The 22749-nt window shown below is 44.1% G+C and overlaps 1 protein-coding gene across 2 annotated transcripts in view; it reads left to right on the top strand.

Moving 5' to 3' along the window:
• PDS5A (PDS5 cohesin associated factor A) overlaps positions 1 to 14171 on the top strand; it is a 171977-nt gene extending 157806 nt beyond the window's left edge. Inside the window, exon 33 of one of the 2 annotated variants that reach the window (XM_010384559.2) lies at positions 11533 to 14171. In XM_010384559.2, coding sequence (XP_010382861.1) covers positions 11533 to 11536 — 4 coding nt within the window. In that variant the 3' untranslated portion in view covers positions 11537 to 14171. The remainder of the gene's footprint in view (positions 1 to 11532) is intronic. The other variant, XM_010384566.2, reaches the window with a different exon arrangement.
• The last annotated feature ends 8578 nt before the right edge of the window (positions 14172 to 22749 follow it).

Raw genomic sequence — 22749 nt, 5'->3', positions numbered from 1 at the left:
ATGCAGAAAGTTAGCCAGGTGTGGTGATGCGTGCCTGTAATCCCAGCTACTTGGGAGGCTGAGGCAGGAGAATCACTTGAACCCAGGAGGCAGAGGTTGCAGTGAGCCAAGATTGTGACACTGCACTCCAGCCTGGGCAACAGAAGGAGACTCTGTCTCAAACAAAAAAAAAAAAAAAAAGTCACTGAAGCATGTGTATAAAAACATTTAAAATATTGTCATTTATGAGCTGGGCCCCGGTGGCTCACACCTGTAATCCCAACACTTTGGGAGGCTGAGGCAGGCAGATCACCTGAGGTCAGGAGTTTGAGACCAACCTGGCCAACATGGTGAAACCCCATCTCTACTAAAAATACAAAAAAAAAAAACCTGGATGTGGTCATGGGCATGGGCACCTGTAATTTTAGCTACCCAGGAGGCTGAGGCAGGAGAATCGCTTGAGCCCAGGAGGCAGAGGTTGCAGTGAGCAGAGACTGCGCCATTGCACTCCAGCCTGGGCAACAGAGTGAGACTCCATCTCAAAAAAAAAAAAAAATAAGCATTTATGAAATTCTGAAATTTTGAACTATTAAATTTCTACATCATCTAAGTGCCCTCTTGGCAACCTTTCACATCCTCTCATGGCATCTGATCCAGAAGGCTCAAACCTGATCTGAGTACTAGTGTGTTTCTCCTACTCACTTCTGTTTCTATTAGCTAGTAAGTGTAGTAATGAAAGCCAATATTAGGGGCAAATTTTACATGACTTTCTTCTCAAACCTGGACCTTTATTGAACCTCTGCCTCCCTTTTTCATTAATATGACAGTATGTATCTTAACGGGTTCCTCTAAGAATTAAATGGATCAGTAGATATAAAGAAAGCACCTAGCAAAAGGGCTATTACAAAATAAATGCCCAACTGTTATCGTTACTGTTTTGAATTCTACTTTCCTTACCCCTTAACATACATTTTTCAGTTATATAGAAGTTGAATGTTTCCCTGGAGATTGCCAGAATTCTCTAAACAGTTTCAAGAGATCTGTCCTTTTCTTCACCTACACACAAAAAGTACTAATCATCACACACAGGTTACCTAAGCCACCTGACCTTACCTACCATTCGCTGTCGCTGTACCATCTAACTAAAATGTACAGATACATACTTGAGGCCGGGTGCAGTGGCTCATGCCTGCAATTGCAGCACTTTGGGAGGCCAAGGCGGGTGAATCATCTGAGGTCAGGAGTTTGAGACCAGCCTGGCCAACATGGAGAAACCCCGTTTCTACTAAAAATACAAAAATTAGCTGGGCATGGTGGTACGCACCTGTAGTCCCAGCTACTCGGGAGGCTGAGTCAGGAGAATTGCTTGAACCTGGGAGGCAGACGTTGCAGTGAGCCAAGATCTGGCCACTACACTCCAGCCTGGGCAACAGAGTGAGACTCTGTCTCAAAATTAAAAAAAAAAAAAAAAAAAAAAAAAACCAGATACATACTTGAACCCTGAAAACTTTTTCAGTAGCAATTAGACCTTCTCTCATTTACAGCATTGTAAAATCCATTGCTTTGCTTTTAGCTACACTATGTGCCCCAGTATCATCAAACGGCATTTGGCCTTCTCTTTACAGAGTGAAAAGGCACATTAGAGATCTTAAATATGCCAGTAGTAGATCAATGGGCAGTGTGTCATTCAGAATACGGTATTCTGTGATGGTTTTCTGGTCTCAGTGACAATGTTTATGGCCAGGTACGGTGGCTCACACCTATAATCCCAGCACTTGGGGAGGCCAAGCCAAGGTGGGCAGATCATTTAAGGTCAGGAGTTCAAGATCAGCCTGACCAATGTGGTGAAAGCCTGTCTGCACTAAAAATACAAAAAATTAGCCAGATGTGGTGGCATACCCCTATAATCTCAGCTACCCGGGAGGTAGAGGTTGCAGTGAGCAGAGATTGTGCCACTGCACTCCAGTCTGGACGACAGAGTGAGACTCCATCTCAAAAATACAAAATTAGGCATGATGTTGTGTACCTGTACTCAGGGGACTGAGGTGGGAGGATTGCCTGAGCCTGAGACTGAGGGTAGTAGGAATAGGCTTTAGTGTTTAATGGGGATGGAGTATCAGCTGGGGAAGGTGAAAAAGTTATAGAGATGGATGGTGATAAAGATTGTACATAATATAAATAATTGACCACTTCAGAAAGGTCATGGAAAAGTGGAGTTAAGAGATAAAAATATAAACTTTATTTCTCAACATAAGCTCCATCAACCTCAAGACACTTTTGTAAGCAATGATAAAAGCCATTTAGTCCATCCCCAAAGAACTGAGCGTCCTGGGAGTTTAACCATTTCAAACTGTTTTTTTCATTATTGACCAAAAGAAATTGGTACTCTTTGAAGATTTTTTTAAGATTAAGAAGCAAAAAGAAGTCAGAAGGAGCCAAATCAGTACTGTAAGTGGGATGCCTAATGATTTCCCATGGGAACTCCTGCAGACTTGCCCTTGTCTGATGAGAGGAGTGAGCAAGAGCGTTGTCATGGTGGAGGAGGACTCTGGTGAAGCTTTCCCAGGCATTTTTCTGCTAAAGCTTTGACTTTGATCGAACACTCATAATCAGATGTTATCATTTGTTGGCTTTCCAAAAACTCAACAAGCAAAATGCCTTGAGCATCCCAAAAAACTGTTGCCATGACCTTTACTCTTGACCAGTCTACTTTTCCTTTCACTGGATCACTTGACCACTTTCACCTCTTAGCACCCTTTTTTTCTGAGACAATATCTGACTCTGTTGCCCAGGCTAGAGTGCAGTGGCGTGGTCTTGCCTCACTGTAGCCTCAACCTCCCTAGTAGCTGGGACTACAGACACATGCTATCATGCCCTGCTAAATTGCTTTGATTGTGCTTTGTCTTCAGGATTGTACTGGTAAAGTCATGTTTCAGTTCCCATTGCAGTTCTTTGAAGAACTGCTTTAGGATCTTGATCCTACTTGTCTAGACTTTCCATCAAAAGCTCTGCTGTTGTCTACAGCTGATCTAGGTGCAAAGGGTTTTAACAGCCATTGAGTGGAAAGCTTGCTCAATTTTAATTTTTCAGTCAGAATTTTGTAAACTGAACCAATTGAAATGACCACAGTGTTGACTATTGTTTCTGCTTTTGTCAGTCCTCTTGAATTGGCAAAAACAAGATGAATTTTTTTCCTCATAAATTAATGTGGAGGGCATGATGTTCAACATAGTCTCAACCTTTCCTGAAACAATTTATCCAGCTGGGCATCATGGTTCATGCCTATAATCCTACCACTTTGGGAGGCTGAGGCTGGCAGATCACTGGAGCCTAGGAGTTTGAGACCAGCCTGGGCGATATGGCAAAACCCCATATCTACAAAAAAGAAAAAGAAAAATTAGCCAGGTGTCTGGTGTGTGCCTATAGTCCTGGCTACTTCAGAGGCTGAGGTAAGAGGATCACCTGAGCCTGGGAGGTCAAGGCTACAGTGAGCCATGATCATGCCACTCCTCACTACACCCTAGCCTGGTTGACAGAGGATACCCTGTCACATACACACATACACAAAATTTACCAGTTTTAAGCTACCGATTTATTTGGGGCATTGTCCCATAAACTTTTCCTAAAGCATCAGTGATTTCACCATTCTTCTACCCAAGCTTCACCAGACATTTGATGCTTTTCTTGCTTCAATTTTAGCAGAATTCCTATTGCTCTGATAGGGACTCTCTTCAAACATTTTTGTTTTTTGTTTGTTTTTTTTTTTTTGAGTCGGAGTTTCACTCTTGTTGCCCAGGCTGGAGTGCAATGGCACGATCTCAGCTCACTGCAACTTCTACCTCCTGCCTCCGTCTCCCTAGTATCTGGGATTACAGGCACCCGCCACCACACCCAGCTAATTTTATTTTATTTTATTATTATTATTTTTTTTAGTAGAGATGGGGTTTCACTATGTTGGCCAGGCTGATCTTAAACTCCTTGACCTCAGGTGAACCACCCACCTCGGCCTCCCAAAGTGCTGGGATTACAGGCGTGAGCCACCGTGCCCGGTCTCTTCACAACTTTTTTGAGAGACCAGTCTCACTCTGTCACTGAGGCTGGAGTGCAGTGGCACCATCATGGCTCACTTTGTTCTATGAGAGCACTGAGGCTCAAGCAGTCCTCTTGCCTCAGCTTCCCAAGTAGCTGGGACCATAGGTGTGCACCACCATGGCTGGCTAATTTCTTTTTAAATCTTTTGGGTCTTGCTGTGTTGCCCAGGCTGGTCTCAAACTCCTGGACTCAAGCAGTCTTCCTGCCCCAGCCCTCAAACTTTTCAAACATTTTCAGTGCCTCATACTAGATCCTGTTGAGACATAACAAGTTAGTATGAGTTTATTTTGGTGCAAAAAAAATTTTTTTTTGAAATCCACGCATTATTATTTCATAACATTCATTTTCCATGAACTTTTTGAAGATCCCTTATATTCTTGTTTTTGGGTTTTTGTTTTGTTTTTGAAATGGAGTCTTGGTCTGTCACCCATGCTGGAGTACAATGGGGAGATCTCAGCTCACTGCACCCTCTGCCTCCTGGGTTCAAGGATTCTCTTTTTTTTTTTTTTTTTTTTTTTGAGATGGAGTCTCGCTCTGTAGCCCAGGCTGGAGTGCAGTGGCACGATCTCGGCTCACTGCAAGCTCCGCCTCCCGGGTTCCCGCCATTCTCCTGCCTCAGCCTCCCGAGTAGCTGGGACTACAGGCGCCCGCCATCTCGCCTGGCTAGTTTTTTGTATTTTTTAGTAGAGATGGGGTTTCACCGTGTAGACCAGGATGGTCTCGATCTCCTGACCTCGTGATCCACCCGTCTCGGCCTCCCAAAGTGCTGGGATTACAGGCTTGAGCCACTGCGCCTGGCCTCAAGGATTCTCTTGCCTCATCCTCCTGAGTAGCTAGGACTGCAGATGTGTACCACCACGCCCAGCTAATTTTTGTTTTTGTAATAGAGACGAGTTTCACCGTGTTGGGCAGCCAGACTCCTAATATTCTTTTTTTTTTTGAGACGGAGTTTCACTCTTGTTGCCTAGGCTGGAGTGCAATGGTGTGATCTTGGCTCACCGCAACCTTCGCCTCCCAGTTCAAGCGATTCTCCTGCCTCAGCCTCAGTCTCAGCCTCAGCCTCCCTAGTAGCTGAGATTACAGGCACGCACCACCAACCCTGGCTAATTTTGTATTTTAGTAGAGACGGGGCTTCTCCCTGTTGGTCAGGCTGGTCTTGAACTCCCCACCTCAGGTGATCCGCCTGCCTCGGCCTCCCAAAGTGCTGGGATTGCAGGCGTGAGCCATCGCGCCAGTCCCTTTATCTTCTTAATGCCATTAAACTCTATACTTAAAAATTGTTAAAATGATAAATTGTATTTGATACATATTTTATCACAATTTTAAAACTTAGTGTGTTAAAAAACAGCTAACAGTAATATAGTGCTTATTATAAGCCAAGCTCAATAATAAGCTCTTTGTTTGTTAACCCTATGGCTCTATGGCTTAAAACAACTCTATGGCTGGGCACGGTGGCTCATACCTGTAATCCCAGCACTTTGGGAGGCCAAGCCTGGCAGATCACGAGGTCAGGAGTTCAAGACCAGCCTGACCAATATGGTGAAACCCCCTGTCTACTAAAAATACAAAATTCAGCCGGGCATGGTGGCACGTGCCTCTAATCCCAGCTACTCAGAAGGCTGAGGCAGAAAGATTACTTGAACCCAGGAGGCGGAGGTTGCAGTGAGCCAGGATCGCACCATGTACTCCAACCTGGATGACAGAACAAGACTCCATCTCAAAAAACAAAAACAACTCTATGTGGCTTAGTACTGTCATTCTCTCCAGTACTGTCATTTCCTCCTCAAAGTGGAGGAAACCCAGGTATAAAGGGCTATATAGCTTTTGATCCCTTATATAAATGGGATTATAGGCGTGACCCATTGCACCCGGCTGAACACAGTTTTAGTAACTAAGTAAAAACAGTAGTTTATTTGAAATAATCACCAGTTAAATTAGACCAACTCTACTCATCTTTTTCACCTCTTTTGGTAGTATATGCGAAGAAAATCCTTGCATTTTAGGGTCAGAGAGGAAAACCGAGAGATAGATCAGATGTTTTTGAAAGTGGCATACTTTAATTGAATGTAACACCCAATGCCAAGAACAAGACTCGGGTGAAAATTAGTTCAAATGGGCTGGGCATGGTGGCTCACACCTTTAATCCCAGCATTTTGGGAAGCCTAGGTGGGCAGATCACTTGAGGTCGGGAGTTTGAGACCAGCCTGGCCAACATGGTGAAACCCTATCTCTACTAAAAATACAAAAATTAGCTAGGCGTGGTGGCACACACCTGCAATCCCAGCTACTCAGAAGGCTGAGGCAGGAGAATCACTTAAAACTGGGAGGCGGAGGTTGCAGTGATCCAAGATCATGCCAGTGCACTCCAGCCTGGTCAACAGAGTGAGACTTTGTCTCAAAAAAATGAAAATTAACAAAAATTAGTTCAAATGATATATGGTACTATAACAAGACCCTGTCTCCACAAAAAATTTAAAAAGAAATTAGCCAGGCGTGGTGGTATTCACCTGTGAGGTCCCAGCTACTTGGGATGCTGTGGCAGGAGGATTGTTTGAGCCTTAGTGTTCATAGCTCCAGTGGGCCATGATGGTGCCACTGTACTGCAGCCTGAGAGATAGGTGCCTGCCATCTGTATTAGTAGTGACAGTAGGAAATGTTTTATGAGCAGATATCTGACCTGCCAACATCCATTATGAAGCAAGTACCACACTATATGAGCGGTAAGGAAATGAAGACCTGAAAGGACTTTGCTTAGGTCACTTGGCTAGTGCTACACAGGGCATGGCTTAAGATCCCGTCATGTTACTTATTATCTGGTCTGCCTCACATACTGCTCACAGCAGTAGCTGCAGCTGTGTTTCTCCTCTAATTTATTAATTTATGTAGTATTTGGAAATTTTTTTTTTTTTTTTTTGAGACGGAGTCTCGCTCTCTCACCCAGGCTGCAGTGCAGTGACTCCATCTCAGCTCATTGCAAGCTCCACCTCCTGGGCTCACACCACTCTCCTGCCTCAGCCTCCCAAGTAGCTGGGACTACAAGTGCCCGCCACCACGCCCAGCTAATTTTTTGTATTTTTAGTGGAGACGGGATTTCACCGTGTTAACCAGGATGGTCTCGATCTCCTGACCTGGTGATTTCGCCCACCTTGGCCTCTCAAAGTGCTGGGATTATAGGCGTGAGCCACCGTGCCTGGCCGGAAATTTCTTTTCCTTTCTTTCTTTCTTTTTTTTTTAGATGGAGTCACCCTGGCTGGAGTGTAGTGGCGCAATCTTTGCTCACTGCAACCTCTACCTCCTGGATTCAAGCAATTTTTCTGCCTCAGCCTCTCTAGTAGCTAGAACTACAGGTGTGTGCCACCACACCAGCTAATTTTTGTATTTTTGTAGAGATGGGGTTTCACCATATTGGTCAGGCTGGTCTTTATCTCCTGACCTCATGATCCACCCACCTCAGCCTCCCAAAGTGTTAGGATTACAGGTGTGAACCACCACGCCCAGCCTCAGTTGATGTTTTGAATGTCCTTCAGTTGAATGGTCAAAATCCTGAAAGTGCCAACTATTTTTATTTCATATGGAACTGCAGCTTCCACCTTGCTACAAGATTCTAAACATAGCTCTCATAAACTGCTAGTATTCCCTGTGAGTGATTTGACATTCCACCTGCATTTTCGTGAGACCTGGTGAGGATCATCCTGTTCAGGTTTTGTATCATTACAGTTTCAACCAACTAACTGGTAAGAGAAGACATAGAGGTGCCAAACCTGAGAGCAGTCAAACACATTACTGAGCTACAGATGAACCTAGGATGATAGAATCAGCTCTCCTTAAGGGCCTTACATTATGGAGTCTGATGTGGATTGCTCTAAGTTCAGCCCTGGGTTTTACTTGATAAATAAGGCCTGGCACCCTTGTGTTTCTCTGTATGTCTGCATTCTAACTCCAGATGCCCAATTTATCAGTCTTATTTTTCCTTGCATGATTCTCCACACTTTTCACTTGCTTTATTTTTCACTTCCCAGATGATCATTTCCTGCTCTGATCACAACTCTGCAGTAATACCTTAAAAGAGCTTGCCTCCTAACCTCACCCCAGTCATGTATAGGTGCTCTTTTGTCGATCTGAGTACAGAATCCCCCCCAGAGGGGTACTTCACACCAGCACCACCTCCAGAAAGCTTGTCCAGTTGTTTTACTTGCTATTTGCTATCATATGTTATGATTAATCATTAATTAGTGAAAATCATTTTTAGGCCCTAGTATATGCCAACTACAGTTTACACTTTAGGTTTGTTAACTTCATTTCATCTTCAGCTCTTTTAGATAGATTTCTGATGTGTTAAGTAAGCTTCTAGAGCCATTTTAATACCACAGCCATAACTTCTAATATGTGGCAAGTGCTAACCCTTGCAGAATTCCTCTTACTTACTAGGTTTTTACTCACAACATTAGGGTCAATAATGTTTATTTTTAGCTTGATTCCTGCCTATATGGTTCAAGGATACTTGATTCCACCAAAACAGAGAGGATACGCAAAATCCTACTGGCCTCAGTTTTAGCTGGGAGTTGATGCTGAGGGTTTTAACTTGTAAAGTTAACATTAGAATTTTTAGATCGGATTTTTGTGGTAAATGTATTCTCTCAGCTATTTGCATGTATGTGGGTTTCAGTAAGTAGTCCTGTTTATGTTTTGGGCTGCATTTGGACTTCTTAGTCGTTTTGCAAAAATTCGTTTAGTTCACCCAATAAAACCAATAAAAATCAGCCATTTTCACTGTGGTCAGGGAACAGTCAACAGTATTAGCTGGACATTAGTGTTGGGTCTCTGAGTTTCGGGTGAAGGAATGGTCATTTCAGTAGTTTAGTTCAGTTGTTTTTCCTCTTTGTGTTAAGGCTATCATTCAAAGGGCAAACAGTTAATGTTTTGAATTGAAAATATGTTCTGAATAGATTTGCTGATTCTTGAGTATGTTTTGCTTACAGTTAAGGCCAAATTCTTCCTTGAAGATGAGCTTGTCAATAAACATCAGTGGAAAAATAACCCCAAATTTGTGATTTCTGAGGAATCTGAATTTAAACAGAATATCTGTAGGGTAACAGACGGTGGGTTTCTAGTCTTTGGATTAACATGTTTTGTTTAGCATGCTTAGTGTGGGGGAGTGTTCAAGGATCTTAGAATTTGTTTTTCTTAAAGAATTTACTGAGTTTTTGTGCTCATTTGTATATTGAACTTTCCTCCCATCATATCTCAAAATTAACCCCTAAGTATATATCCTCAAGTGTGTATCCTTATGTGTTAAACAGCTATATATTAGTTCAGTATGAATTTTTTTTAGTAACAAGTGAATTTTTCTCAAAATAACATGAAATTTTTCAGAAGCCAAGTGCTTTCAGTGATGGCAATTCATCTTGGTACATCTTGGTACATAGAATCAAGTCCAGGAGGCTCTTCCAGTGACCTGGGTCTTTCACAAGTCTGTGAGAGCAGCCCAGGAAATACAGAGGACTCAGGGCTAGGAAAGGGAAGCTTCCTGAAGGTGTAGCAGGCAGCTTGTAAATAATTCTTTGGCCGGTACGGTGGTTCACGCCTGTAATGTCAGCACTTTGAGAGGCCAAGGCAGGCTGATCACGAGGTCAAGAGTTCAAGACCAGCCTGGCCAACATAGTGAAACCCCATCTCTACTTAAAATACAAAAATTAGCCACACTTGGGGGCGCACACCTATAGTCCCAGCTACTCAAGAGACCGAGGCAGAAGAATCACTTGAACCTGGGAGGTAGAGGTTGTGGTAAGCCGAGATCATGCCACTGCACTCCAGCCTGGGCAATAGAGCAAGACTCTGCCTCAAAAAAAAAAAAAAAAAAAAAAGCTTTAGTAGCATATTGTTAAAATTGCTTCAAATAGTATAACAAATTAATAGTCTCTATGAATTATAATAATCACTAATAGTCTCTGTATGAATTGTAATAATCACTTAGCTTTTTTGGCATTGTTACCTTTATAAAATATGTACATAGTAAAGGAGTTTGGGAATATATCTTTCTTTCTCTTTTAGGTGTAAAATTTGTTGAAAAGGAGACAGTCTTACTACTGATCAGGCTGATTAAAAATGTAGAATGGGCCAGGCATGGTGGCTCACGCCTGTAATCCCAGCACTTTGGGAGGCCGAGGCAGGCGGATCATGAGGTCTGGAGTTCAAGACCGTCCTGGCCAACATGGTGAAACCCTGTCTCTACTAAAAATAGAAAAAATGAGCCGGGCGTAGTGGCACACACCTGTAGTCCCAGCTACTCGGGAGGCTGAGGCAGGAGAATCGCATGAACCTAGGAGGCAGAGCTTGCAGTGAGCCCAGATCACACCACTGCACTCCAGCCTGGCAACAGAGCAAGACTCCATCTCAAAAAACTAACTAAATAAATAAATAAATAAATAAAAATAAAAATGTGGAATGAATTAGGCAAGTTGGGCTGCTAATGCCTTGCCGCTGAATTGAACAGCCACAGACAAACCAGAATGCACTTCTCAGGGCAAAAGAACAAATCTTGGTGAAGCCAAACCCAACATGTTCGTTCATTTTCCCCAATCGCATCTATTAGATGAGTTCCTCCTCCTCCCAAAGAGGAGCAGGTGAGAGGAGTTGAGAAAGAGGTCATGTCCCACTCTCCTGTGCTTCCAGGGATCAGAATTTCTCTCCCTATTAGGGAAATGCAATGGGGGAATTCCTCCTTATCTCTTTAAAAAAAAAAAAAAACAACGCTGATTTTTTCCTCCTGGTTTGGTTGGGGTGTTTTTAGTATGCTAAAACGTATGTTTACCCAGCTCAGGAGTCTCGGAAGTTATTTTGCTACTTATAAATTCATTTTGCCATAGTGTCATAAATAGCTTTTATTGTTGTAAGCAAATAGGGCATTGGATAGCAGCACTGTCATTGAAAACAAAAACTCCTTTATTGGTGTTTTGTTTTTATATAGTTTAGGGAAAGGCTCTTTAAACCAAGTTTCAGGTGAAAAAATGAAAAACCTTTTAAGGATTTTAGATAACATGCCAAGCACAGTGACTCATGCCTGTAATCCCTGTAGTGAATCTGAGAAGCATAGTGAATTCCCAGATCGCTTGAGCTCAGGAGTTGAAGACCAGCCTGGGCAACATAATGAGACCCTGTGTCTGTACAAATAATTTAAAAACTAGCCAACAATGGTGGTGTGCACCTATAGTCCTAGCGATCGGGGAGGCTCAGGCTGGACACTGAGTGTGGAGGACTACTTGAACCCAGGAGTTGGGGCTGAGTGAGCCATGATCGTACCACTGCACTAAAGCCTGAGTGACAGAGTGAGACCCTGATGCATAAGTTTTAAAAATATATATATATATTATTATATAACAACTATAGAAATGAAATCATTTTAGTTTGGTTTATATCTTCTCCACATCTTTTCTAACTGTGCATTCTATTCTTATCCCTAAGGTAAAAACGCATTCGCAGAGGGAGAAAATGAAGGCCAAACAGAAGCAGGCTTCAGCTTCTGCAAAAACTTGGATTCACAAATGTCCTTGAACAGAAAATGAAGCTCACTTCAGAACACACACTCTCTGCCTTGAAAACTACAGAAACTATTACTTCCTTTTCACATGACCACAAGTCCTCTGATGGAAATGTACAGCAGAAACTCTTGAGAGAGAGGCTAAAAGCAACTCTGTTCTCACCCTTCCCCTAGACTTTTCTTATGAAAAGTCAATAATTAAGCAAATTGCTTAACACTTGGTTCCAGTTCCTGCCTATCTGGAGTTTAAATGCGTAATACACCATTAATTTCCACGCTGCAGTTTTTATTTTAAAGAAAGTAACAAGATGTCTTTACACTGACACTGAAAATTCATCCATTTTAGAGCCAGGAAGTCCCATGTTACACAGGAAAAAATAGAAGTCTACTGAATTAATTTTTTAAAAGAAAAGAGATCAGATTAAATATTTCTTTGTTTTTCCTTTTGGAAACTTTTATGTATAATTCTTTCTGCCTGCCTACTTTTCTGCAAAAATGAGATGTACAGATTTCGGTTCCCTGCTATGAAAAGTGATGTGGTGGCAATTTTATAAATGTTGCTTTCTGATTTTTATCAGAGTGAGAAAATAATTAAAATTATTGATTTGCAAGTAGTAAACAGTTCATATTTTGATTTCCCCTCATTTTAGTTTAATATAATTTGCAATAAGTGTACATATTGTTGTTTGTTTCATAAAGCATATCACTTTAAAATGGTTTTTACTCCTGTGATTATGTTGGAATATTTGGAATTTTAAAGGAGTAAAGACTGTCCAGAATTTGGTTTTATAATGTTTGTCACCAGATTTTTATTAATGTAAAAAAAGAAAAGTCAATTTTTAAAAAATAGTTGGACTTTGGCAGCTTTGTAAGGAAAGTTGGAGGTGTTTTAGGATTGCTATCAATTTTCAGCATTGTGCTACTGGGAAATAAGTGTTTTGCTTTTGTCTGATGGTCTGGGCTCATTTTTATGTTTATTTTAGAAAACTTGCATCAATATATTATGTCTCAGCATTGTTCAGCATAGGTAATGTGTGCACTTTTTGTGTACACATAATCATATTTAAGTTTTTGGCATAAAATAAATGCTTCTAGATGTCATGGCAGTCTTTTTAATCTTTTTATCATACGCTTTCTTGTGAATTTTTTCATGTTAAAGAGCTAAAGTCATAACATGATTACAGTCAACTCTCCATTATCTATATAAAATAGTGACTGTGCCTCAGGTTTTTAATTTTAATGATAAACTTAGAACAAAATAACGAAGGCATGTAAGACCTGATTCTGGAAGAACGTGAAATTTGTCTTTTCTCATGTCCAGAGTTCTATCCTGCCCTCATTGTCCACTGTAGAGTCATCTGCAAAGCCCTAGCAGAATGTGCTCACTCCATTTCCTTACACATTCCTAGCATGGGTCAGAGGAAACAACATTTGTGTTATAACTTGGTCTTGATAGGCTATGGTGTACATGGGAAGTAAAACCATGAAGTGTATCAAAGGTGGATGTTTCTGTTAGAGTGAAGTTTGAGAGTAAATGTCACTTACGTTTCTCATAGATAATCAAGAGTTGGCTGTGTATTGATTGAAAGATGGGTAATTTTAAATATGCATATACACACATTTAGGTATCAGAAGATGCTTAGGGAACAATTGATACCAATGATAGAAAACGATACCTTTACAGGGGCAGAAAAAGCCCTACTCTTCCTTATTGCCTCTTCAGAACCCTTTAGAAAGTATAAAATATTGCCTCCAACATGCTGAAAAAGAGTATCTATGCATAAGTATCAGAGAAGTCCCTCAAGCAGTCAGTAGGTGTGTTCTATTTAGAAAGAGTTTAAAGTTCTCTTAGCATCAGACAACTTGATTCCTAAGGTTTCCAGTGTGTCACCAACAAAAAGTGCATTGATAGGGACCTTTGTCTCTTCCTCCCTTTGATTAATTGCCCAGCGTCAGTTTACTAGATTACCAAGAGTTACATCATATTAAACAAAATGTAGCAGAACTATCTGCATCAATACATTCTTGTTTAGATTTTTGCAGGAGAGGAGTTACTCAAAAGGATCTGGTCTTTGTCTGATGTAAATGGCCCACCCCAATTCTGTAACATGATGCAAGTGTCTGGCACTAAGGGAAGCAAGAGCAGGATTGTAGAAAGATCAAGCTGATGGGGAGGGACTTGTTTATGGGAATTTTTTTAGTTTTCCTTTTTGAAGGAAAACATAAAAATCCCTTAGGAATTTGGTATTCACATCTCAGAGAACTACAACACAAAAGTGCAGACTTATATTTGAGAATTAATGTTAACCCTTTGTGTCTAGTTTGAAGCTTCTTGTATTTGTCTAAAACTACAAGCCAGAATTTTGTATCTCCTTTGATAAAAAGTGTGTATAATGTAAAGTAGTTTTGCATATTCTTGTGCTGCACATGGGCTGAATTTTTAAATTTTTTTTAAAAACTTGAAGCAGAACCTTGTAATTTGTGTAAATGACAAGTGTAAAATCCTACCATAAAATGCTAAAAATATGCACTGTTTCAAATAAAACCAAGAAATGCAGCATTATATAGTAGTGTGGAGCCCTGAATATTCATGTACCCCTGGTATGTCACAAGTTGATAGAATGTCTCTGCATATTTTCTATTGAGATGCTGGAGTCTGAATATCCTAATTAGAAATCAAAAGCCACCTTCAAACTTCCTGGCTGGGTACTCTGATGTAGCTTACAGTGGCTAAGGAAGAACATAGTGGATGATAAATTCTGAGGGACATTCGGAATTTCCAAACAAGAAGTTGGTTTTAGGGGGTGGCTTTTTTTTGAAATGTTATCTTACCCTGTTGCCCAGGGTGGAGTGCAATGGCATGATCATGGCTCACTGTAGCAATCCTCCTGCCCTAGGCTCCTAAAAAAGTGCTGGGATTACAGGCCTGAGCCACCAGGCCTGACCAAGAGGTTATTTTTTTAACCTAAGAATTTAAAAGCAGCCTTTGATTCATATTAGTCTATGGTTCATCCATTCATTGCAAGTAGCAATCCTCCTGCCCTAGGCTCCTAAAAAAGTGCTGGGATTACAGGCCTGAGCCACCAGGCCTGACCAAGAGGTTATTTTTTTAACCTAAGAATTTAAAAGCAGCCTTTGATTCATATTAGTCTATGGTTCATCCATTCATTGCAAGTTCTGCACTCACATACTTAGTTTCACAACAAATTCAAGGCCAGGCGCGGTGGCTCACACCTATGATCCCAACACTTTGGGAGTCTGAGGCGGGTGGATCACAAGGTCAGAAGATTGAGACCATCCTGGCTAACATGGTGAAACCCCCGTCTCTACTAAAAATACAAAAATTACCCGGGCGTGGTGGCATGTGCCTGTAGTCCCAGCTACTCGGGAGGCTAAGGCAGGAGATCGCTTGAACCTGGGAGACGGAGGTTGCAGTGAGCTGAGATCACCCCATTTCACTCCAGCCTGGGTGACAGAGTGAGACTCTGTCTCAAAAAAAAAAAAAAAAAAAAAATTCAAGAGAGCAAGCAGATTACATAAACATATCTGGGATAAGAGGTGACCAGAATGAGAGGTAAGAAAAGCTATCATGGCTGGGTGCAGTGAGTCACACCTTTAATCCCAGCACTTTGGGAGGGCAGCCGAGGCAGGTAGGTCACTTGACCTTAAGAGTTCAAGACCGGCCTGGGCAACATGGTGAACCCTGTCTCTACCAAAAATACAAAAATCAGCAGAGTGTGGTGGTGCACACCTGTAGTCCCAGTTGCTCAGGAGACTGAGGTGGGAGAATCAGTTGAGCCTGGAAGTCAGGTTGCAGTGAGCCAAGATCGTGCCACTGCACTCCAGCCTGGGCAACAGAGCAAAACTGTTTCAAAAACAAATAGACCAGGTGTGGTGGCTCACGCATGTAATCCCAGCACTTGGGAAGCCAAGGCAGGTGGATCACCTGAGGTGAGGAGTTCGAGACCAGCCTGACCAACATGGAGAAACCCCGTCTTGATTAAAAATACAAAAAAGCCAGACATGGTGGTGCATGCCTGTAATCCCAGCTACTTGGGAGGTTAAGGCAGGAGAATCACTTGAACCTGGGAGGTGGAGGTTGCGGTGAGCCGAGATTGCGCCATTGCACTCCAACCTGAGCAATAAAAGTGAAACTCTTGTCTCGAAAAAAAAAATAGGCTAGGTATGTTGGCTCATGCCTGTAATCCCTAGCACTTTGGGAGGTTGAGGTAGGCAGATCACCTGATGTCAGGAGTTTGCGACTAGCCTGGCCAACATAGTGAAACCCCGTCTCTACTAAAAATACAAAAATTAGACGGGCATAGTGGCGCACGCCTGGAGTCCCAGCTTTGCGTGAGGCTGAGGCAGGAGAAAACCTGGGAGACGGAGGTTGCAGTGAGCCAAGATTGTGCCACTGCACTCCAACCTGCGCAAAGAGCGAGACTCCATCTGAAGTCTCAAAATAAGTAACTAAATAAAGGCCTGAAACATGTGCATTTGCACCACTGCACTCCAGCCTGAGTGACAGTGAGACCCTGTCTCAAAAAAAAAAAAAAGGAAAAGCTATCATGCTTAGTTTTGTATTTTACCCATAATGGGTTGACCTTCCACCCCCAATACTTGCACTGACAAGACTTTTTTTGTCTTTGCTACTCACATAAACTGTCCTGCAGTTTGTAGCCTGCTTAGGTGATGCTGACAGCATTTCCTACAAGGAGCTAGCCAATAAGCCGGCAAGGTAGGGAGGATGGAAACTAGAGTGCAGAATCAAGCACATTTCTACTCTAAACCACACCTTCAACCTTTCACTCCCATGAGAGTAATAACCTTCATTTATTTCACTATTGTATCTTATTTCAAAGTCTTAGCAGGGCAACATAGAACCCATCTCTACCAAAAAATTTAAGCCAGGCATGGTGGGATGTGCCTGTTTCCGCAGCTTCTCAGGAGGCTGAGGTGGGGACGATTGCTTAAGCCCAGGAGGCAGAGGCTGCAGTGAGCTGAGATCGCACCACTGCACTCCAGCCTGGGTGACCCAGACCTTGTCTCGAAGAAAAAAAACCTAACAGGAACATGTACAAGTATCACGTCTGAGGAACCTGGGCCAGGCTGCTGATCAGTACTTCAGTTTTGGGGTGTTTCTCAAACGTTTCTTTATCAATGCTGATTGCTAACTTAAAGCACCTTTCTCCCCTGGTTCTCTGGTTACTCCTGGTGTTCTTGAGCAAGGACCATGTTATTCTGAATAAAACCTGTTATTTTCAGTAAACAGCACTACATCCATTCTTCTTGAAGAAGCTTGAATAGTGACATGGTTTGGCTCTTTGTCCTCACCCAAATCTCATCTTAAATTGTCATCCCCATATGTCGAGGGAGGGACCGGGTGGGAGGTGACTGAATCGGGGGCAGTTTCCCCCATGCTGTTCTCTTGATAGTGAAGCTCTCACGACATCTGATGGCTTAAAGGTGTGGCCCTTCCTTGCTCTGGCTCTCCCCTGCCACCATATAAGATATGCCTTGCTTCCCTTTCCCCTTTCAGCATGATTAAGTTTCCTGAGGCCTCCCCAGCCATCTGGAACTGAGTCAATTCAACCTCTTCCCTTTCTAAATTACCCAGTCCCAGGCAGGTTTTTATTTTGTTTTGTTTTGTTTTTTTGAGACAGAGTTTTGCTCTTGTTGCCCAGGCTGGAGTGCAGTGGTGCAATCTCAGCTCACTGCAACCTCCACCTCCCGGGTTCAAGCGATTCTCCTGCCTCAGTCTCCCAAGTAGTAGTAGTTTTAATAGAAACGGGGTTTCACCATATTGGTCATGGTGGTCTCGAACTCCTGATCTCAGGTGATCCACCTGCCTCAACCTCCTAAAGTGCTGGGATTACAGCCATAAGCCACTGCACCCAGCTTCAGGGAGTTATTTATAGCAGCATGAGAATGGACTAATAGAAAAACACACTAGAAGTCAGTAAGACATGTAAGGAGCACCATAGTGCTGAGTCTGGATCTGCAAAAGCCAACTAGAAAATGGGGAGTCCAGCCGGGCGCGGTGGCTCAAGCCTGTAATCCCAGCACTTTGGGAGGCCGAGACGGGCGGATCACGAGGTCAGGAGATCGAGACCATCCTGGCTAACATGGTGAAACCCCGTCTCTACTAAAAATACAAAAAAAACTAGCCGGACGAGGTGGCGGGCGCCTGTAGTCCCAGCTACTCGGGAGGCTGAGGCAGGAGAATGGCGTAAACCCGGGAGGCGGAGCTTGCAGTGAGCTGAGATCTGGCCACTGCACTCCAGTCCGGGCGACAGAGCGAGACTCCGCCTCAAAAAAAAAAAAAAAAAAAAAAGAAAATGGGGAGTCGTCATTTTTCATCATTACCGGCATTTGTGATCTGTAGAGACTAGGCATGATGCCAGGCAGACATTAAAACACCAAGATTGGTGCCTCACAAGGACTAGCAACAGATAACACAGGCAACTGCGACTGTTCCAGGGGATATATTTTGTGTGGACTTCAGAACCCTGATGGATGCTGTAGAAGCAGAAAATCCTCACCTTTTCTACACAGTGAAGTGCAATTCTAAGAACTATTATGAGCACGTAGGTGCATGTAATCCCAGCACTTTGGGAGGTCGAGGTGTGTGGATCACCTAAGGTAGGGAGTTCGACACCAGCCTGACCAACATGGAGAAACCCTGTCTCTACTAAAAATACAAAATTAGCTAGGTTTGGTGGCACATGCCTGTAATCCCAGCTACTCACGGGGCTGAGGCAGGAGAAACGCTTGAACCCAGGAGGCAGAGGTTGTGGTGAGCCAAGATGGTGCCACTGCACTCCAGCCTAGGCAACAAGAGCAAAACTCCTCAAAAAAAAAAAAGCGACTGGCCTGAGCAAACCGCCCTGCCTCAGGGGACAAGGAGCTTGACCTGAAGCTGGAGGTGGCTCTCCAGGTTGAGGACTGGGGAAAGACAAGAAGGCCACCATTTCAGCGATGACCAACACTCCTTAAACTTCCCTGGGCCCGGCCATGTTGCTCTGTGGAAGAGCTGGTCCCAGCCCTCACACCTCTCTACGCACTGCAGTCCTGAGGGACATGGGACACACCCTACTCTAAGCACAAATTCTGGGGTGTCAGTCATTCTGGGGTGTCAGTCATTCCTGTGTCTTCTTTGGACAAACTTTGCGCCACCTTAGGAGCTTAGTGGACTTCTCCAAAGCAAGGCAGCCCATGAAGCACCCATGTTTCGGAGTCTTTTTGAAGGGATCCACCTTGGTGGCCCCCAACCCCTTCCCCAAGGAAACCCTGGCAGTTTAGTCTTCTGAATGCATCTGGCATGTCCTCTCCAAGAGGAACGTCAACCGCAGGGACTGAAAGGAAGCTGTCCCTTTGCAACCCACCTCAGGCTAAAAGCTGAAAAGCAAAATACTGGTCGCCCCAAAACTACCTTACTTTTAGATGTAGGCCAGACCCAGGGACTAAACCCTCTGCATTTTTTGACCATTTGGCAGCTTGGCTGCCCATGGAAGCTTATACTTGTGAGCAGCAGGATGTGTCTTTTTAGAAGCCATGGCTTATTAGGGATATTAAAAGTAGACTGGTTCTCATTTTCTTCTCTCTACACATACATAGCTTGGAGGTTGTCTTAATGACAAGGCATCCACACAGCATGGGAGTCAAACATTTCTCAGTCCCCACAGCTGATTCAGAGAACATTCACAGACGTTATAAACTCCGGCAAGGCGCTAACTAAATTTTCCTTAGTTTCCTTGCCTGTAAAATGGGGACTTTCAGATTAAGTAGGCTGGTCACGGTGGCTCATGCATGTAATCGCAGCACCTTGGTAGTCCAAGGCGGGAGGACTGCTTGAGTCCAGGAGTTCGAGACCAGCCTGGGCAACATGGTGAGACTCCATCTCTTTAAATAAATAAATAAATAAATAGCTGGGCATGGTGGTGAGTGTGCACCTATAGTTCCAGTTTTCAGGAGACTGAGATGGGAGGATCACCTGAGCCCAGGAGCTACAGGCTTACAATGAGCCATGATCACACCACTGGGTGACAGAGATTGTCTAAAATATATATATATATACATACATATATATATATCAAACATTACATCATCTCCAGTCTCACAGTAATTCCACCTTTTCATGGAAATGGCAGAGACGTGTATGTTGTCTGCAGGCTGTTTTTTTTTTTTTTTTTTTCAAGACGGAGTCTTGCTCTGTTGCCCAGTTTGAAGTGCAGTAGCGCCATCTCAGCTCACTACAACTTCCGCCTCCCAAGTTCAAGCAATTCTCCTGCCTCAGCCTCCCAAGTAACTGGGGTTACAGTCGCGCACCACCACGCCTGACTAATTATTGTATTTTTAGTAGAGACGGGGTTTCACCATGCTGGCCAGGCTGATCTCAAACTCCTGACCTCGTGATCCACCTGCTTCAGCCTCCCAAAGTGCTGGGATTGCAGGCTTGAGCCACTGCGCCCAGCCTCTGAAGACCTTATTCTTTACTGATGATGCATGATTTCTATTTTACTGACAATTATTGTGTTTTAAGAGTCACAGTTACCTAGCTTTTACAGTTCGTATAGAAGGATGAAGGGAATTACAAATATTCAGAACAGGTAGAAACAAGACTGCCATTTGGCTTTGGGGAGAACAGGATTCTGACAGCAGAGGAAGAGTAAATCAGGATTTCTGCCTGAGTTCATTTCCATTTTAATGTCCTGCTTATGATTAATATCATTCAACAATGATAATTCAGCAGAAGCCCAAAAAGGGCTGGCATTGCAACTCGATTCTCTGCCCCTTAGGAATCCTCAAATATAGGAGAAACATTTGCTGTGTAAATTCCGGCAGGAATCCTGTAAGGTGAGGGTTGGACACCTCACGGTGTCAGTCAAGTGGTAGCAACCAGGCAGCAGGGGAAATGTGCCTTTAGAATGATGCAGGAGGCCGGGCGCGGTGGCTCAAGCCTGTAATCCCAGCACTTTGGGAGGCCGAGGCGGGCGGATCACGAGGTCAGGAGATCGAGACCATCCTGGCTAACACGGTGAAACCCCCATCTCTACTAAAAAATACAAAAAAACTAGCTGGGCGAGGTGGCGGGCGCCTGTAGTCCCAGCTACACGGGAGGCTGAGGCAGGAGAACGGCCTAAACCTGGGAGGCGGAGCTTGCAGTGAGCTGAGATCCGGCCACTGCACTCCAGCCCCAGGTGACAGAGCAAGACTCCATCTCAAAAAAATAATAAAAATAAAATAAAATAAAATAAAATGATGCAGGGCCAGGCATCGTGGCTCACACCTGTAATCCCAGCACTTTGGGAGGCCAAGGCAATCAAATCACTTGAAGTCAGGAGTTCAAGACCAGCCTGGCCAACATGGCAAAACCCCATCTCTACTAAAAATACAAAAAATTAGCCAGGTGTGGTGCACGGCTATAATCCCAGCTACTTGGGAGGCTGAGGCAGGAGAATCGCTTGGATCTGGGAGGCAGAGGTTGCAGTGAGCCAAGATCGTGCCACTGTACTCTAGCCTGGGCAACAGTGTGAGACTCTGTCTCCTAAATAAATAAAATGGTGCAGAGTCCAATTCAGGAGGCCAAACCTGGGGCTCCTGGACAGAGGAGTTCTTGGGAGGCCCTCCCACCTACCCTGGTACTCAGGAGGGGACATATACAACTTACATACCATAAAATCCACTTGCTTTAAATGCACAATTCAATGATATGTGTGACATTATACCGAGTTATATAAGTAGCTGGGATTACAGGCGCCTGCCACCATGCCCAGCTAATTTTTGTATTTTTACTAGAGACAGGGTTTCGCCATGTTGGCCAGGCTGGTCTCGAACTCCCGGCCTCAAGTGATCACCCACCTCGGCCCCCAAAGTGCTGAGATTACAAGTGTGAGCCGCCACGCCCGGCCGGCTGTAAAGATCTTGAAAGTTTCCTCCACACACTCATGGTCACACTCAAGGACTGCCCTTATAATAAGGCAAAGACACAAAAGACTGTGTAACCAGCAGTCTACATGTTCATGATGGATGACTTCTCGCTCTCTGCTTGGGAAGTCTCTTGGCAGCTGAGTTCGAGTGAGCTCTGGAAAGCGCAGGCACAGCTGGCCAGGGCGTCCCCGCGGTCCGCCTCCACTCGCAGCTCAAGCGGAAGGCGTGTCCCCAGCCAGGACTTCCTCCGGCAGCAGCTGGGTGCGCTCGCAGACGCTGCTGTTCCCGTTCGCTTGGTGCAGCATCTGCTCTCTGGGCTCTGGGCCTGCATCAGGCTTTCTTGAGCCAGGGTATAAAGTCTCCAGTTTCTAGTTACATTGCCACACAGTTCAGCCTCCAAGAGGCCACATCAACAGGAAAACTTTCTTGCTCGGCCAGTACCTGAGCTCCTGTTTTGTATTTGGGGAACCCTCCCCATAACTGCTACCTCGTGAGGCAGCATCCATTTTTCTCTGTGGAACAAAATGCAATACACTCACTTTCCAGCCTTGCATATGCAGTAGGGCTCCGACACAACCCGAGCTCCACCAACCACACACCCACACCACACACACCTACACCACAATCACAACCACACCACACACACCCACACCACAATCACAACCACACCACACCACACACACCCACACCACACACACCCACACCACAATCACAACCACACCACACCACACACACCCACACCACACACACCCACACCACAATCACAACCACATACCCACACCACACACACCTACACCACAATCACAACCACAAGCACAACCACACCACACCACACACACCTACACCACACACACCCATACCACAATCACAACCACACACCCACACCACACACACCTACACCACACACACCTACACCACACACCCACACCACAATCACAACCACACACCCACACCACACACACCTACACCACACACACCTACACCACACACCCACACCACAATCACAACCACACACCACACCACACACACCTACACCACAATCACAACCACACACCCACACCACACACACCTACACCACAATCACAACCACACACCACACCACACACCCACACCACAATCACAACCACACACCCACACCACACACACCCACACCACACACACCCACAACCACCCACAAACACCCACACCACACACACCTACACCACAATCAC

The sequence above is a fragment of the Rhinopithecus roxellana genome, chromosome 2 (genome assembly GCF_007565055.1).
Source record: "Rhinopithecus roxellana isolate Shanxi Qingling chromosome 2, ASM756505v1, whole genome shotgun sequence".
Lineage (NCBI taxonomy): Eukaryota > Metazoa > Chordata > Mammalia > Primates > Cercopithecidae > Rhinopithecus > Rhinopithecus roxellana.
This window is presented reverse-complemented; position numbering and strand designations above follow the sequence as displayed.